General features: G+C 39.8%; 1 protein-coding gene across 5 annotated transcripts in view; it reads left to right on the forward strand.

Annotated features, from left to right (window-relative positions):
- The window catches only part of TARBP1 (TAR (HIV-1) RNA binding protein 1), an 84,350-nt gene that overhangs the window by 40,021 nt on the left and 27,653 nt on the right, over positions 1–16,676 (forward strand). For 4 of the 5 annotated variants that reach the window (XR_004434468.1, XR_004434469.1, XM_033200619.1 and 1 more), the window contains exons 14-21: positions 3,282–3,443; positions 6,552–6,766; positions 7,173–7,434; positions 7,525–7,713; positions 9,123–9,313; positions 9,500–9,571; positions 11,058–11,178; positions 15,844–15,954. Coding sequence is in view for 3 of the 5 variants with exons in the window: in XM_033200619.1 (XP_033056510.1) it covers positions 3,282–3,443; positions 6,552–6,766; positions 7,173–7,434; positions 7,525–7,713; positions 9,123–9,313; positions 9,500–9,571; positions 11,058–11,178; positions 15,844–15,954 (1,323 nt within the window). In the remaining 2 variants the exon portion in view is untranslated. The remainder of the gene's footprint in view (positions 1–3,281; positions 3,444–6,551; positions 6,767–7,172; positions 7,435–7,524; positions 7,714–9,122; positions 9,314–9,499; positions 9,572–11,057; positions 11,179–15,843; positions 15,955–16,676) is intronic. The other variant, XM_033200621.1, reaches the window with a different exon arrangement.

Raw genomic sequence — 16,676 nt, forward strand, 5'->3', positions numbered from 1 at the left:
AAAAATCCATCAGTGATTCTTAAATGCAATTAGTTTTTAGGTATAGAGGATGCTCTGTGACTGTAGCTGTCTTCTCTATCTCTAGACTGTACATAATTGTTCTTTTAGGACATCTAAACAAGCTTTTCCCCTTAAAGAATACCTTGAAAATACCAGTTCTTATATGTCTATCAATTTTTGTTTGTTTGTTTAAAATCTCTGGGGACAAATGTTGAAATAATTTGAATGTTTTTAAATACCCAATTAAATGTTAATACATTTGTTTGACAGCTTACACAGGTATGAAAATATAAAAATACAAGTATTCGACTGAAAGACTTGAGATTTTATTATAGAAAGGCAAGGAAACTATTATGAAAATCTCTTTGGAGTGGGGAATATTTATCTCTATCTTCCTTAATGTTTGTCAAGCAATCATTAATATGAATTCTAGTACACCTAAATTTTTAAGAAGTCATTTATTTATTTTTAATTTTTGTGGGTACATAGTTGGTGTATGTATTTAACCAAGAAGTCATTTAAATATCTAAGTAACTTTAAAATTTAAGTTTTGCTCCAATACCACTTTTTATCTTCAGTATTATTTTTACCTTTTTATATGGGAAATTTCCAAACATATATAAAAGAAGTTTAATGACCCTCCCTTATGCTTATATGATGCCCCATTATATAACATGTTTTGGTTTGTTTGGATTTTGAAGCTAAATATAACTTAAAGGGAAAGCTTGATGTTATTTTATCTTTTAGGTGCAAAGATTTTAAAAAGTAATTCCATATATGATAGTTTTAAATTGTTTTGAAAAAGCCATTCTTTAATAAATTAATTAGAATTTCCAATTAAGTACGTTTGTTTAGTAGCTTAGAGTTTAATAGCATTCTTTCCCACACTTTCCCCTGTCAGTAGTGTGCTGGTCAGAGTTTAATGACTGACTCGAGGGGAAATAAGAGCCTACCTCTGTAGTATTTACCAATTTCCACGGCCGATTTCAACCTACCAATGTGAGGCCATAGAGTTGCACTGCATTGAGTCTTTGCACTGCAGCTGCTACGCCACTGCCTCTCTTAGTTCACAGAGGAAATAGTGGCTGTCTGGCTGGAATGCTCTCAATTTCCAGTTGCCAGATGTATGGACTTAGGGTATATGCTCACCCACACCTGAATCCATCCTCCCTGTTTTCCCTTTGTTACAAGAGAGTAAGGAAATTGGGATTTCATCCGTTTCCATTTTCTTAAGCATTTTACACTATTGATTATCTTCTTTCTTTCTTGTGTTTTCAACGACTGCTTTTCCCCTGAATTCTTTTCATGAGCATTTTAACAGGTTTGAGGGTCCCTCATTTTATTTATTTATTTTTTAAAATTTTTTCTGAGATGGAGTCTTGCTCTGTCGCCCAGGCTGTGGTGCAGTGGCCTGATCTCGGCTCAGTGCACCCTCCACCTCCCGGGTTCAAGCGATCTCCTGCCTCAGCCTCCTGAGTAGCTGGGATCACGGGGTACACCAACATGCCTGGCTGATTTTTGTATTTTTAGTAGAGATGGAGTTTCACTATGTTGGTCAGACTGGTCTTGAACCCCTGACCTCAGGTGATCTGCCTACCTTGGCCTCCCAAAGTGCTGGGATTACAGGGGTGAGCCACCGCGCCCAGCCAAGGGTCCCTCATTTTAAAAGAACCCTCTCTCAATTTCATGTTCCCTTCTAGCACCCTATGTCCTTCTCTTTAAGCAGACCCAATTTAATTCTAATTTGGCTTTTATCTTTGTTACAACACAGAAATGACTCTCGCGAAAGTTGTCAGCGACTCTTTGTCATAAACTTAATGGATACTTTCCAAACTGTATTTTTCTTGATTCTTTTGTTCCAGTGGACACTGCTGACCACCTCCCGCTTGAAACGCTGTTTAACTTCTATGATGTCGTTCTCTCTTGTTTCTCCTTACCCCAGCCCCTGCATCTTTATGGCCATTATTTCCATTTCTTCTTTGAATGTCCATTCTCTGATTCCTAACCTTTGAAGCCAGAGCTCTTTAAAGCTTGGTCCTGTCCCCTTCTTTTCTCTTTCTCTCCCCTGTCACTTGATGATCTCATCTGCATCCCCAGCTTCAGTTCTGCCAGGGACCCTCAAATCTCTGTCTCCACCTCAGACCACCCTTCTGAGCTTAACACCCTCAGTCGCTTGCTCTCTGATGGTGTCAGTCGAATTTCTCACAGTGTTCAAAACTGACCCCCTCATCATCATTCCTACAGGAGGTTCTCCAGGTCACTGTTGCAGTGAATATCCCACCATCCCGCCAGTTTCTTAAGCCAAAAACTTAGGAACCCTCCCTGGTACCTTCATCCCTCACTCTTGCCCTTTTGTTCAGTCTTGTAATTGTTACCTTCTGCCTGCACTGTATCCTAGCACCTGGCAAAGTGCTAGGCATCCAGTGGTTGCTCAGTAAAAACCGATCAAATTACTTCCTGTGTGCTTTCTATGTGCCATAGGAGGCCTCTTCTGGTATAGTAATAATATATTAATATAGTAATAGTTTCTCCCATTGATACCTTCAGAAACCCTGTGATGGATAAATATTACTATCTCTATATTATGGACAAGGACAAGGTTAGGCAATGACTGTGCATTCAGCACAATTACGGCACATTTCACAATTGAGTCACCCATCTCCCCACCTGGATTATGAGACCTTAACACAATAAGGCTTAGTAATGAAGAGTTAAATGACTTGTCCTGTGTCACAGGGCTAGTGCATAGTAGAGCTGAACCCATTTTTTTCTGGGTTTATGAGTCAAAAAATTTGCATTTAATGCTGTCCCTCTTGCTGGCTCTGAGCTATTGGGCAAGTTGTTTAACTTCCCTGAGACTTAGTTGTCTTATGAAAGTGGGACAGTGATCTTTTTTGTGAGAAGTGATTTTTGTAAACAATGGAAGTAGTCATTGCTATAACCGTTATCATTACTATTTATGATGTACTAGCCCTGGGACGTAAGAATTGGTAGATGGTAATTTCTGCTATCTAAGGTCTCCCTCATAGGTGGGGAGACAGATGACTTAATTGTGAAATGCACCGTAATTGTGCTGAATGCACAGTCACTGTGTAAGCACAGAGAAGGAAGTCCTTAGCTCTGCATGGGAGGTTATGGAAGGCTGCTTGGAGAAAAGAACTTATTTTCTCATCAGTGTAGTTGTTGTGGTCTTTTAAGTAAACTTCCTGCCTGAAGGCTTGTGGTTTTGTGAAAATCGTGAATCTTGCTTGTACCCGTAAGTGTTTTAATCCTTGTCTTAGGTTTCAGATCTGGACCGTTGCCATTTATACCTGATGGTGTTAACCGAGCTTATAAATCTGCATTTGAAGGTTGGGTGGAAAAGAGGTAACCCTATTTGGAGAGTTATTTCTCTTTTGAAAAATGCGTCCATTCAGCATCTTCAAGAGATGGACAGTGGACAGGTAAGCCTCTTTGATTCCAGGTTTGCAGTTCTTGAATAAGGCGTACAGGGAATACATATTCATTTCTTATACACTATTTTGATACCATACAAAGCATTAGCTAAAATTCAGTTTTAAAATAGTACCCTCTGGTGATAAGATGTGGTTAAGATTGATACTCTTTTTTTTTTTTTTGAGATGGAGTCTCACTCTGTCACCCAGGCTGGGGTGCCATGGCACCATCTTGGCTCACTGCAACCTCCACCTCCTGGGTTCAAGTGATTCTCCTGCCTCAGCCTCCTGAGTAGCTGGGATTACAGGTGTGTGCCACCACGGCTGGCTAATTTTTGTATTTTTTAGTAGAGACGGGTTTTACCATGTTAGCCAGGCTGGTCTCGAACTCCTGACCTCATGATCCACCCACCTTGGCCTCCCAAAGTACTGGGATTACAGGTGATGCTGTTAATATAATACTAAACATATAAGAGGCATCGATCTTAAAATCATTTAGATACAGACATTTCACCTGTACTAGGTCTTTTGCCCAAACGTGTCCAGTAAAGGACATTTTATAGTCTGACATTATTGCCCTCCATGCTTGGTGTCGTACCTCATTTTTCAGCCTAGCTGTCCACTGTCCACTGCCTTTCCCCCTCCTTCCCACAGTGCCATGACTTTGCAGCCACTCTAGGCTACTTAGAGCTTTACAAATCACAAGCATGTGTCCTGTCTTCCTCCTGGAGGCTGTCATTCAGTCTGGTCCCTCCATGAGAATGGGTGCCCTCTCCTCCGTATACGCTTGTCAGCATCTGGTCCCCCCTTTTATGGACCAGCTGGAATCTCTTTTCTCTTAGCGGTCTTCATCGATTAGTATCTCACTCTCTTTCATCTTCCTGTTGCTCTTTATGCCTCATTCATAGTGTGTATTTCCATCTTTCTTGTTTTTGGAGTAATGTATGCATATATATATTTTTTTTTTTTTTTTTTTGAGACAGAGTCTCTCTGTGTCACCCAGACTGAGTGCAGTGGTGTGATCTTGGCTCACTGCAGTCTCAGCCTCCTGGGTTCAAGCAGTTCTATCTCAACCTCCCGAGTAGCTGGGCCTATAGGCATGTGCCACCATGCCTGGCTAATTTTTGTATTTTTAATAGAGATGGGGTTTTGCCATGTTGCCCAGGGTGGTCTTGAACTTCTGACCTCAAGCGATCTGTCCGCCTCAGCCTCCTGAAGTTCTGGGATTGTAGGTGTGAGCCACCGTGATTGGTCTCAAGGCATTTTGTTTTGTTTTGTTTTGTTTTTTGGAGATGGAGTTTCGCTCTTTTGCCAAGACTGGAGTGCAGTGGTGCCACTGGCTCACTGCAGCCTCGACCCCCTGGGTTCAAGCAATTCTCCTGCCTCAGCCTCCCGAGTAGCTGTGATTATAGGTGCCTGCCTGGCTGATTTTTTTATTTTTAGTAGAGATGGAGTTTTACCATTTTGGCCAGGCTGGTCTCAAACTCCTGACCTAGGTGATCCACCCGCCTCGGCCTCCCAAAGTGCTGGGATTACAGGCGTGAGCCACCACGCCTGGTCAAGGTATTTGTTGGACATAGCACAATAAGGCTTAGCAATGAAGAGCACAGGCTTTGGAGTTAGAGTTGCTGGGTTTGAATTCTGGCTTCATTTTTGCTAACTGTGTGACCTACATTATTTAACCCCTCTGTGTCTCATTTACTGCACCTGCAACACGGGGATTATAGAGCTGATGTGGGAATTAAAGAAGATTCATACATGTTAAATCTTTAGAACCGTACCTGGCAGATAGAAAGGCCTCAATAAAAGCCATTTTCACTTAACATGTGGTAAGTGTTTAATAAGTTGAACTCAATCAGTCTAACTAGTCCAGGCTACAAAGAAAAACAAAGAAGGTACTCGATTGCTTTAATAATTTAATTTTATTCTAGGAGGAAATGATAAGGAAGATGATTAATATTTCAGCATCCTGTCTGGTACCTATTAGTCTGTTAGTGTTGTGAAAGAACATTGTGAGTTCTAAATATACAACCAAACCATGAACCATGCCACAGTAACTCTTATTCTTAAAAATCGGCTTCCTTTAGTAATTCACTGAATTACATTAAGGTTAGTGGGGACCATAGTTGGCCCAATGGTAACCCTAAATTCTATTTCATATGTTGGCAGTGTTGATATGTAAAATTTTTCTGTAGAGATGGTTGATTTATTTTTGGAGAGTGAGGGAGGGGTATGGAATAAGCAGAAATTTCCTTTCTGATACAGACATTACTGGTTGGCAGTATTTGAGAGAACTGCTGTAGTCTCTCAGTGCTGTTGTTTTCTGTGTCTGACTTCTTGCGTGCACTCCTAGCTTGGTGAGAGATTGTTGATTTTCTCTTTAAGTATAGACCAGGTTGTCTTGGCTACCCTCCTTTCCTACATGTAGAGTTCTAAGTGTTTTACATGCAGTAACCCATTTGCGTAATCTTCACAGTAACCCCATGAAGCAGATTCTTCTCTGTCCCCATTTTACAGATGAGAAAACTAAGGTGTAGTATGTCTACACTCATACTGGTAGTAGCACAGAGCTAGGATTCAGACCTGGGCTTTGTGGTTCCTGAGTCCAGCTCTTAACTGCTGGGCTGGGTGACTTCTCCAAAAGTAGTGTGCAGCTGATTGAAGGAATTATTTGTAACCTGGAGTCTTTTATATTTTTTTTAATTCGTTTCAGCAGACAGTTAAAATAAGGCTCACCCATAGGAATGCTGCATGCAGATGTGTATGCGAGTAGGAGAAAGGTCGAGAAGGACTTACACATAGCTTTGGGTTCTGTACGCAGCAAATCTGTCATGTACCAGTTCCAGTTACCTGTTTACCACATGAAAAGATCCCATTGTTGTCTTAATCTAAATTGCTGAGTTCTTATTGCTACTTTAAAATTGTTCACTGCCAATCTATAGAGAAGTAGTGGAAGTGAATGATGTGTGTTGGATTTCCTTTTATTTCTCCTGATATTCAGGAGCAGGCAGGAAGAGGAAAAAGGAGAGCCTGAGCTTTCCATAGACTGGCAACTGAGGTCCTTACTGATCAAGACTTGCGCATATTAAATAAAACATGGTCACATTTCGTTTTCAGGAGCCAACACTTGGAAGTCAGATTCAGAGAGCAGTGAGTATGGCTGCCTTGGCCATGGTGTGTGAGGCCATAGACCAGAAGCCTGAGCTGCAGCTGGACTCTCTCCATGCTGGGCCCCTGGAAAGCTTCCTTTCCTCTCTTCAGCTCAATCAGACGCTGCAGAAGCCCCACGCAGAGGAGCAGAGCAGTTATGCTCACCCCTCGGAGTGTACCAGGTACAGGGAAAGTTAAGGCTTAAAAAATCCGTTTCTGTTGTCATCGGGGGGGTTCATGATTGCCCAACATTGCTTATATAGTTACAGAATTTTGGAGCTGAAGCCCCATTCAGGATGAAAGTGTAGTGTAACTGTTACTGGAGTTATTCATTTCTGTTGCTGGAGACTTGCTGACTTTTCTGCATCTAGTTTTCTCTGAATCATTTAACATGAGCAAAAGTGCCTACTTTCAGAGGAGTTAGAAAATTAAGGTTTATGTGGTTTCCTTAGTTATTGGTAGGTAGTCTGTTTGATAATGACCATTTATATCTGTATACCCCCCCTTTAGAAGGATAGTGTGCTACGTGCAAAAGACGTGGAGGCAAGTTGGGGAAGTATGGCCTAGTAACTTTATTTTTTATTTCAGTGTTTTAGAAGAATCGTCATCTTCCCAAGGATGGGGAAAAATAGTTGCACAATATATTCATGATCAATGGGTGTGCCTCTCTTTCCTGTTGAAAAAATATCACACCCTTATACCAAGCACAGGGAGTGAAATTGTGGAACCGCTTCTGCCTGCCGTTCAGATGCCAATCAGGACTTTGCAGTCTGCACTAGAAGCCCTCACCGTTCTTTCTTCTGATCAAGTTTTACCAGTGTTCCATTGCTTGAAAGTGCTGGTTCCCAAGGTAACATAGAGTGAAACATGAATTGAAGAGGAACTAGAGGAGTGGCGATCAAAGTTTCTAAAATAACTATGTATTTTTTTTTCCTACCAGCTTCTGACCTCCTCTGAATCACTCTGCATGGAGTCTTTTGACATGGCTTGGAAAATTATATCTTCTTTAAGCAACACTCAGCTGATATTCTGGCCTAATTTAAAAGCTTTTGTTCAGTTTGTTTTTGATAACAAAATTCTTACCATTGCTGCCAAAATCAAAGGCCAGGCATATTTCAAAATAAAAGAGGTAACTACCTTTCTTTTCTTTTTGCTTTTCTTTTCACGTGTGTGAGCTTCAGCACATGAGGAACATGAGAGTTATATTCTCAGATTTGTGGTTCTTTATTCCTTCAGTCAAAAATATTTTTGAACCTTCTTAAATATCAAGAGTAAGAATGAGAATATCTGACAGATGTAGAAGAGAAGGTACAAAACGGTAGCCTGGAGCCACATCTGCCTCAGAAAACAATTTGTTTGGTTCATACAGTGTTTAAACTTTTGATTACCTGGCAACATTTAATTGTTGGGAAATCTGGCTAGGCACGGTGGCTCATGCCTGTGATCCCACCACTTTGAGAGGCTGAGGCGGGCGGATCACCTGAGGTCAGGAGTTCGAGACCAGCCTGGCCAACATGGCGAAACCCTGTCTCTACTAAAAATACAAAAATTAGCCAGGTGTGGTGGTACATGCCTGTAATCCCAGCTACTCAGGAGGTTGAGGCAGAAGAATTGCTTGAACCCAGGAGGTGGAGGTTGCAGTGAGGTGAGATCACGCCACTGCACTCCATCCTGGGCAATTGAGCAAGACTCCGTCTCAAAAAAAAAAAAAAAAAGAGAGTTGGGAAATCTGTATGAAAAACTGGATTTCTTGGAAAAATGAGATAATCTAGCAACACCGGTCATTCCTCCATGACAATGTAATTGATTGCTGAGTTGAGTAGGAGTTGGCATGCTCTTTCCACAATCAGTCTCATTTCACCCGGACACTTGAAGGCAAATGTCAGGCGCCATTTGTCATTGCACTTTGGCTCAGGTTTTTTTTTTTTATTTGTGTGTGTGTGTGTGTGTGTGTGTGTGTGTGTGTGTGTAGAGAAATATTTTTCTGACTGTAACGCTTATCAAAAGGTCTTGCTGGTTTATGGAGGTATTTTCATTTGCAGCCACTGAGACAGGAACATATCAAGGTGGAATTCCAGTGTAGCTCCTGATCCCCAGGGGAACAGGGAGAGCCAGATTCCGTTATTTCTCTGTAGCCCTGTGTTGCCTTTCTTGATCCTTTTCTGCCCCACGGTACACACTTAGAGACGCTGGTCTTTGCTGCCTCAGCCCAAGGAAGGCCACTGGCAAAATGCAAACAAAGGAAGCCGAATGTGTGTGGGTGAGGTGTTTTTCCCCTTTGATTCTACTGCTTTGGGCAGTTGTTTCACTTGAAGAGTTTGAATATCACTATCAGTAAAGTTTTATTTATTTTTATTATCAAGAGATGAAATAGCACTCTGATTATTGATCATCTTGCAAAGTTATTCTAACAGTAATGAATTTAACAGTTGTTAGACTATTCTGATTATGTTGACACTAAGTAACAGTTTTTAGCAGCACTGATTTTTTTTTTTTAACTAAATCAAAGGATAAAATGAGCATTGTATTTTATTCCAGATTATGTACAAGATAATTGAAATGTCTGCTATAAAGACTGGAGTCTTCAATACACTGATAAGTTACTGCTGTCAGTCTTGGATAGTGTCTGCTTCAAATGTGTCCCAAGGATCTTTATCAAGTGCTAAAAATTATAGCGAACTTATCCTTGAGGCTTGTATATTTGGAACTGTGTTTAGGCGTGATCAAAGGTAAAAGATGCGATTATTTCAGCTGGTCATAACTTATATTAAGTGCCTACTTGGGGATAGAATTATGTCTTTATTTTGAGGCTTTCAATTAGAAGAATATAAATTATTCGTTAACTTTAACCTTGGGGATTTAATTTTTTTCTATTTAAAACCTGTTGTTCTTTATCAAATGTTTTTTATGGAAAGACTTGTTCAGGATGTACAGACCTTCATAGAAAACCTTGGACATGACTGTGCGGCAAATATTGTTATGGAAAAGTAAGTATGGTAGATTTTCTCTGTCTTCACATAAATGAGATATTAAAAATTTAACGTCATATGACAAACATTCTCTATTTGCTAAATTTAATAAATGTTGCTAGTGATATCTAATGTATTAATAAGATGGGATGAGCCTTCAAAAGTATGATAGAAATTATAGTCCCTTGCTAATATATTGCCTTTACATCTTTCAGTATTCACTAGAATTTGACAAAACTTTAAAAGTGTTTAGTGCAGAGTCCAGCATAAACAAGGAAATGACTGTGGAGAGCTTAAAGCCCTGTCTGTCTTCTGCGGGGATGGGATGATCATCAGCATAGACACTTTATTCTCCAGTCCTTTTTTTGGCGTAAAGTTTAATATGAAATTAAAATTCACCGCTTAACAAGTTACACACAAAATAGAATTACTCTTGGAACAGACTAAAATTTTTTGGTTTTTTAAAAACTCTTTATTGAGGTATGATTAACATGTAAAAAGTTGTACATAGTTAATGTGTGCAACTCGATAAGGGGATAGGCCCTAAAGTTTTGATTTCTGGGATAAGACTATTTTTATCTAACCACTGAATTAATTTTTTTGGAGCTTGTCAAGTAGCTTTTTCACATGGCTTTCAAAAATGTGTATGTGTGTTTATAAAGAAGATTAAAATAGCATTGTATCATTCAGTCTAATTTTAGAGTTTAGAACATCAAATTATTATAATATTTAGTTATAAAGTATTTATTATTCTGAAAGTCCTAACTACGTTTTAAATCATCTGTTACTCCTCATTAAATATATACATTTTTTTCATTGTTTTTAGTTATTTTTTCTTGGCTGGCTTGGTGTGGCAATAAAAGTGACTTTTTCTAGTTGGTGGTTGCCAAATAATTTGATTGTGATTTCTACTAGACAGTTGCTTTGTTGTTAAATTAAAATATTTATTCACATTATAACAATTATCATGGAATGTGAACATACTAACGGTTTCACTTAATTTATCTTTCCACATTTGGCTACTGAAAATGCCGGGCGTTGAGAGCGCACAGTGCTTCCCGAGTTTGCCCCTCAGTTGGAGAATGTGCGCTGATAGTGCATGGTAGAGACAGGCCTTGACGTGTTTGATGCGTATTCATGCCCCTGAGTGAATGGAGGTATCTGTGGTCCTCTTTCAGGGACAGGCTCATGAGCTGTGATCTGTTTTGTCCACAGATAAGGTACTATTGAGCGAGATTCAGCAGCATGTGCATCGATTCTCCAGAAATCTGGATGGATTGGTGCTCATTCATACTTTCTGTATAGACCCTTCTTGTAATATATTCATTTGTTATCTTCTGTTATCTATTCTAAATTAAAAAGTATTGCCATTAAGTACGGACCTACTTAACTTTAGAAAACTTTTGAGAGGTTTTCATCATGTTATGATATGTGAAACTAATATTTGTTGTTATCTTTCTGTTTTCAAAATGTATTAACATAATTTATCATTTACTTTTTTTAGTACTAAGAGAGAAGATCATTATGTGAGAATTTGTGCCATCAAATTCCTGTGTTTATTAGATGGCTCCAATATGTCCCATAAGTTGTTTATGGAAGATCTTGCAATCAAGCTATTAGATAAAGTAAGTGTATTTTACTTTAAATTATCTTTGTTTTTAACAATCGGAGGTCAACATTTGCTCTTTATGTTGCTAGAATATGTAGTTCTACATATCTTTTGTCAGGAGAAAACACAAAGTTTATGTTCTGTATTTTTAATTCAGTCTTGATTAGGTCACACTGTGGCTCACGCCTGTAATCCTAGCACTTTGGGAGGCCGAGGCAGCAGAATTGCTTGAGGCCACGAGTTTGCGACCACCTGGGGCAACATAGTGAGACCGTGTCTCTACAAAAAGAAAAAAGAAAAAAATATCTTGGTTAGTAATTGTCCAACTCAAGTTTGGTTTTAGAGAACAATAATGGTAGTGTTTTTCCTGTACCATCTGTACTTTACTTTGTATTTTCCAGTGCTAGTCAAACCCGGTTATGTTTTTTGTTTGTTTTTTCTTTTTTTGAGACAGAGTCTTGCTCTGTCTTCCAGGCTGGAGTGCAAAGGCATGATCTCGGCCCATTGCAACCTCTGCCTCCCGGGTTCAAGTGATTCTCCTGCCTCTGCCTCCCGAGTAGCTGGGATTACAGGCATGTGCCACCACGCACAGCTAATTTTGTATTTTTAGTAGGGACAGGACTTCTCCATGTTGGTCAGGCTGGTCTCGAACTCCCAACCTCAGGTGATCCACCCGCCTTGGCCTCCCAAAGTGCTGGGATTACAGGCGTGAGCCACGCACCTGGCCTAATTTTTGTATTTTTAGTAGAGACAGGGTTTCACCATATTGGCCAGGCTGGTCTCGAACTCCTGGCCTCAAGTGATCCTCTTGCCTTGGCCTTCCAAAGTGCTGGGATTAGAGGTGTGAGCTACTGTGTTTGGCCCCAGTTATGTTTTCAGTGCTATATTCATACATTGCTTTCTGTAAGAAATGGAATGAAAAAGTAAAAACTGAGAAAATGGCCTCAAATGTTAGGAATTGATTGCTGTGATTTGAGAACCCGTGAAAGATTACCCCAGGATTTGCTTCCATTGTAATGTATTGTTATTTCTAGATCTGGGTGTGTGATGTTTGTCTAAGATTGATGAAAATTCCTTATTTATTCACATGAAAACAATCCAGCTAGGTTGTTTTTGAGCCTGCTAAATCATTTCTAAATGAACATTATAGTGTCTGAAGAACAGGTTTAATAAATCTGGGGACAAGTTAAATAGGAAGGGGAAGAGTTGAGCATGGTGCTCTGTTCCCCATGTATGTTTAAATGACAGATACAGTTACCTTTCTGACCTTGGTGTGGACATATGGATGACTGCCGAACTCATATCAGTCCCTCTGTTAAAACAGGAGTGTTCATCGTACTTCTGTTTTTCTGAAGGTAGCACATCAGCTTTATTATATAAAACCTTGGAAATAGTTTTTATGCAACAATTCCCTTTCTGTAGCATTGGAGTCAAGGAAGATGTCCCAGAGGAAATAGTATGTTACTGGTTTTCTAAAAGATGAGTAGAGTTTAAAGTGATGGGAGCTGGGTATGGGAATTCTATCATAACAAAAATACATGTTATGTGTTTAACTATTCATATAGTGGGTCAGGGCTAGGCATGGTGGCTCATGCTTGTAATTCTAGCACTTTGGGAGGCCGAGGCAGGAGGATTGCTTGAGGTCCGTGGTTTGAAACCAGCCTGGGCAACACAGTGAGTGAGACTACCTCTCTAAAAAAAGAAACAAAATTCAGAAAAAAAAAGGTCTAAAAAGGGCAGGAAGGTCTAATCAGGTGACATTTGGGCTGAGCTCTGGATGAATTAATGAGGATACCAGGAGGGGACACTGTCCGGAGACCAAGTGAGGAAAGGAAGTGTGGCATGGAGGACGGGGAGGCCACAGGCTGGCCATTGGTTTCAGCTGTCTCGGTCACCTCCACAAAGGCATTTCAGTGAACTGCTGGGATGAGAACCTAATAGAACCGGTTCAGAAGAAAATGGGAGTTGAGCGAGTGGAGACAGTGAGTATGGACTGTCTTAGGAGTTTACCCTAGAAAGGGTATGAAGGGAATAAAAGGAGTTGTTGCTGGAGCGGAACCTGGAGTTAAAGAGGGGGCTTTTTAGAGATGGGAGATAATTAGAGCATGTTTCTATGTTGAAGGAAATTTCGATCCAGTAGAGAGAGAAAAATGACAGTTAGGAGAGGCCAGCAATAATCACACAGGCAGAATACTATCCACTCATACCCACGGGGATGGCTGTTAAGAAAACAAACTAAAAATGATGAGCATTGGTGAGGATGTAGCAGAACTGGAATCCTCGTGCATTGCTAATAGGAATACAAAACAGTGCAGCTGCTTTGGAGAACAGACTTGAAAAAGCAAAATGCTGGTCTAGCGCAGTAGTTCTTAAAGTGTGGTCTCTGGATCAGCAGCAACAGCATCCCTGGGGAACTTGTTAGAAATGCATATTCCTAGGCTCTGCCCCAGTCTACTGAATCAGAAGCTCTGGGGGTGGTGCCCAGCACTCTGCTTTAATGAGTCCTTGTGATTCTGGAGCTGATACAGTTTAAGAACTACTGGTCTAGCAATCATGAAGGCCCAGAAACAGCTGGAATGCATATTTTTAAATTTTTAATTTTTGTGGCTCTATAATAGGTGTATATATTTATAGGTTATGTGAGATATTTTGATATAGGTATACAGTATGTAATAATTACATCAGGTAAATGAGGTATCTGTCACCTCAAGCATTTATCCTTTATGTTACAAACAATCCAGTTATACTCTTAGTTATTTTAAAATGTACAAGAACTTACTGTAGACTGTAGTCACCCTGTTGTACTATGAAATACTAGATCTTATTCATTCTAAGTATATTTTTATACTCATTAGCCATCCCCACACCTTCCCCCTACCACCACTACCCCTCCCAGCCTCTGTGGCAACCATCGTTCTATTTTCTGTCTTCATGAATTCAATTGTTTTATTTTTTAGCTGCCACAAATAAGTGAAAACATGCAAAGTTTGTCTTTTTGTGCCTGGCTTATTTCACTGAACATAGTGATCTCCAGTTCCATCCGTGTTGTTGCAGATGACAGGATCTCATTCTTTTTTATGGCTGAATAGTACTCCATTGTGTGGAATACATATTTTTAATGAAGTCAGTTGTGGCTGGTGACTTTTCATTTCTTCAGTAGTACCCAGCCACGAGTTAAACAGACAAATAGAGAAAAGATATTCTGAGTAAAGGAGCACACTGAGTGGAACAAGTAGAAGGACAGAAGATTTTGAGCTGAAAGGGAATTTTAGAATTCTCAACTTCCAGTTGAGGATGGTGACTTGGTGAGGTCCTCAGGGCAGCTTTCTTGACATGAAGATGCTTCCCCTGAATGCATGAGGGATCCACCCTACTGATTCCATTTTTAGTTGCATTGAGGTTGAGCAGTATATGAAACTTAAACACACCTATATCAGAAGAAAATTTCTTAACAGAAATTACTTAGAGATTATAAGATTTTAAACATCATTGGGAGTCATTAAAATCTATATTAATTTAGCTACTGACATGAAACTTTATATACACTAAAATGCAGAGAATGAGATTATGGAAGAAGAAAGGTCAGAGAAGTTACAAAGTAGAAGAGGATCATCTACATGATGTGAAAATGGTTTTGGAGGTGGTGAATGACTTTTCACCTTTTAAGACATTTGAGTAAGTTGATACACTCTTCAGTGCCATCTTGCTTTATGGCCAAAGCACTAATAGTTATGGTAATAAAAGCAAATCTTGCCGCTGGCTGAATTTAGGGGGCACAAGCCATGAAAAGCCAGGGAGAGCTCTCTGCTACTATGAAAGGCTCAGTGCTGCCATTTTCTTGTGTCTAGAGACACATCATGCCTAGAGACGCCTCGCACTGTCTCGTACTGCGGTGGCTTCTTTCTTCGTGGTGTTTGCATCAGATTGTAGATACCAGTATTCCAAATGTGAATATCACACGGGGCACAAGGTGAGATGTGCCTGTGAGGTACATGGAGTATGTGGCAATATATATGTCCAGTATCTCAATCTCTTCTCACCCTTGGAACCCATAGCTCCCAGTTTTTTGGCCCCTCTTCCAATTTTAAAAACACATAGCCAGGCGCCATGGCTCATGCCTGTAATCCCAGCACTTTGGGAGGCTGGGGCAGGTGAATCACCTGAGGTCAGGAGCTCGAGGCCAGCCTGGCCAACATGGTGAAACCCCATCTCTACTAAAAATACAAAAGTTAGCCGGGCGTGGTGGCGGTGCCTGTAATCCCAGCTACTCAGGAGGCTGAGGTGGGAGAATTGCTGGAACCTGGGAGGCAGAGGTTGCAGTGAGCCAAGATCACGCCATTGCACTCCAGCCTGGGCAACAGAGTGAGACTCCACCTCAAAAAAGAGAAAAACCAAAAAAAAAAAAAACACGTAAGTTAAACAAAAGCAACTAAGTTCAGTGTTTGAAGTGTTTTATTTAAAATTTTTTTTTATTTTTCTTAATCATTCAGCCCAAAATGTCAATGTTTGAAATATTTTAAAGTGCAATTCTTTTTCTCATCCTCCTAACTGCTTTTTGGGGGAACAAAAAGCCCCTGTACCTAATTTAAGCCTCTTACATTTCAAGTTGTCATTGATTTTTTTCATTAATCACTAGTTCAACAGATAATTTAATATTGACTCCCTCCCTTCTCCTTTCCAGGATGAATTCGTGTCCAAGTCCAAAAAACGCTACTATGTGAATTCTCTGCAGCACAGAGTGAAAAACCGCGTCTGGCAGACTCTGCTTGTACTTTTCCCTAGACTCGATCAGGTATCAGATTTTTATATTAGTTGTACCTCTGAAGCATATGATTTCATGACTGAACTATTTTGCAGAAACTGTCATATAGCGTTTTAAAATTGAAAAAGATAATGTTTAAAATTTATACTTCAGTTCTTCACATTGAAGTTATTCAAAAGTTTTTATTAACAGAGAGAATACCAAGGCAATTAGGTATTGCAGAAGGAAGTTAGGAGTTGGTTTACATGGCCCCATTTAATATTTTTTCCCTTCGGTATTTTAATGTGACATTTTAACTGTTTAAATAAGTCTGATTTGCCATTTGATTAGAAAATGCAAATACTTAACTCCTAATTTTCTGTAGGTACGTTATTTTGGAGTGTTACTATTTTGGATTATCTGTACTGTAGAAACCAGACAAATTGTATCGTTTGGGATGGGAATAATGTTTCACATGGTGGGTTTCCTTGCCCTTAACTTCATGAATAGTGTGATGACATAAACCAGCTAAGGTAAAGACCAAGTCTCTTACAACAAAGTATCCTTATCCAAAGTTATCTTTTCTCTTCCCTGAGGAGGCAAGAAACAGTTGAATGGACAATCTGATTTTTCTGACCATCTTTGCTTAATATTCCTGTTGAGAAAATAGATCATCATTATGAGAAAGTGATGGTATATGACTCATGCAGTTTTTAAAAACATTTTTCAATGCAAAAAACATCCTTCAGACATTAAAATTTCCTACTATCCTC

The sequence above is a fragment of the Trachypithecus francoisi genome, unplaced genomic scaffold (assembly GCF_009764315.1).
Source record: "Trachypithecus francoisi isolate TF-2019V2 unplaced genomic scaffold, Tfra_2.0 Lachesis_group5, whole genome shotgun sequence".
In the NCBI taxonomy this organism is placed as follows: Eukaryota; Metazoa; Chordata; class Mammalia; order Primates; family Cercopithecidae; genus Trachypithecus; species Trachypithecus francoisi.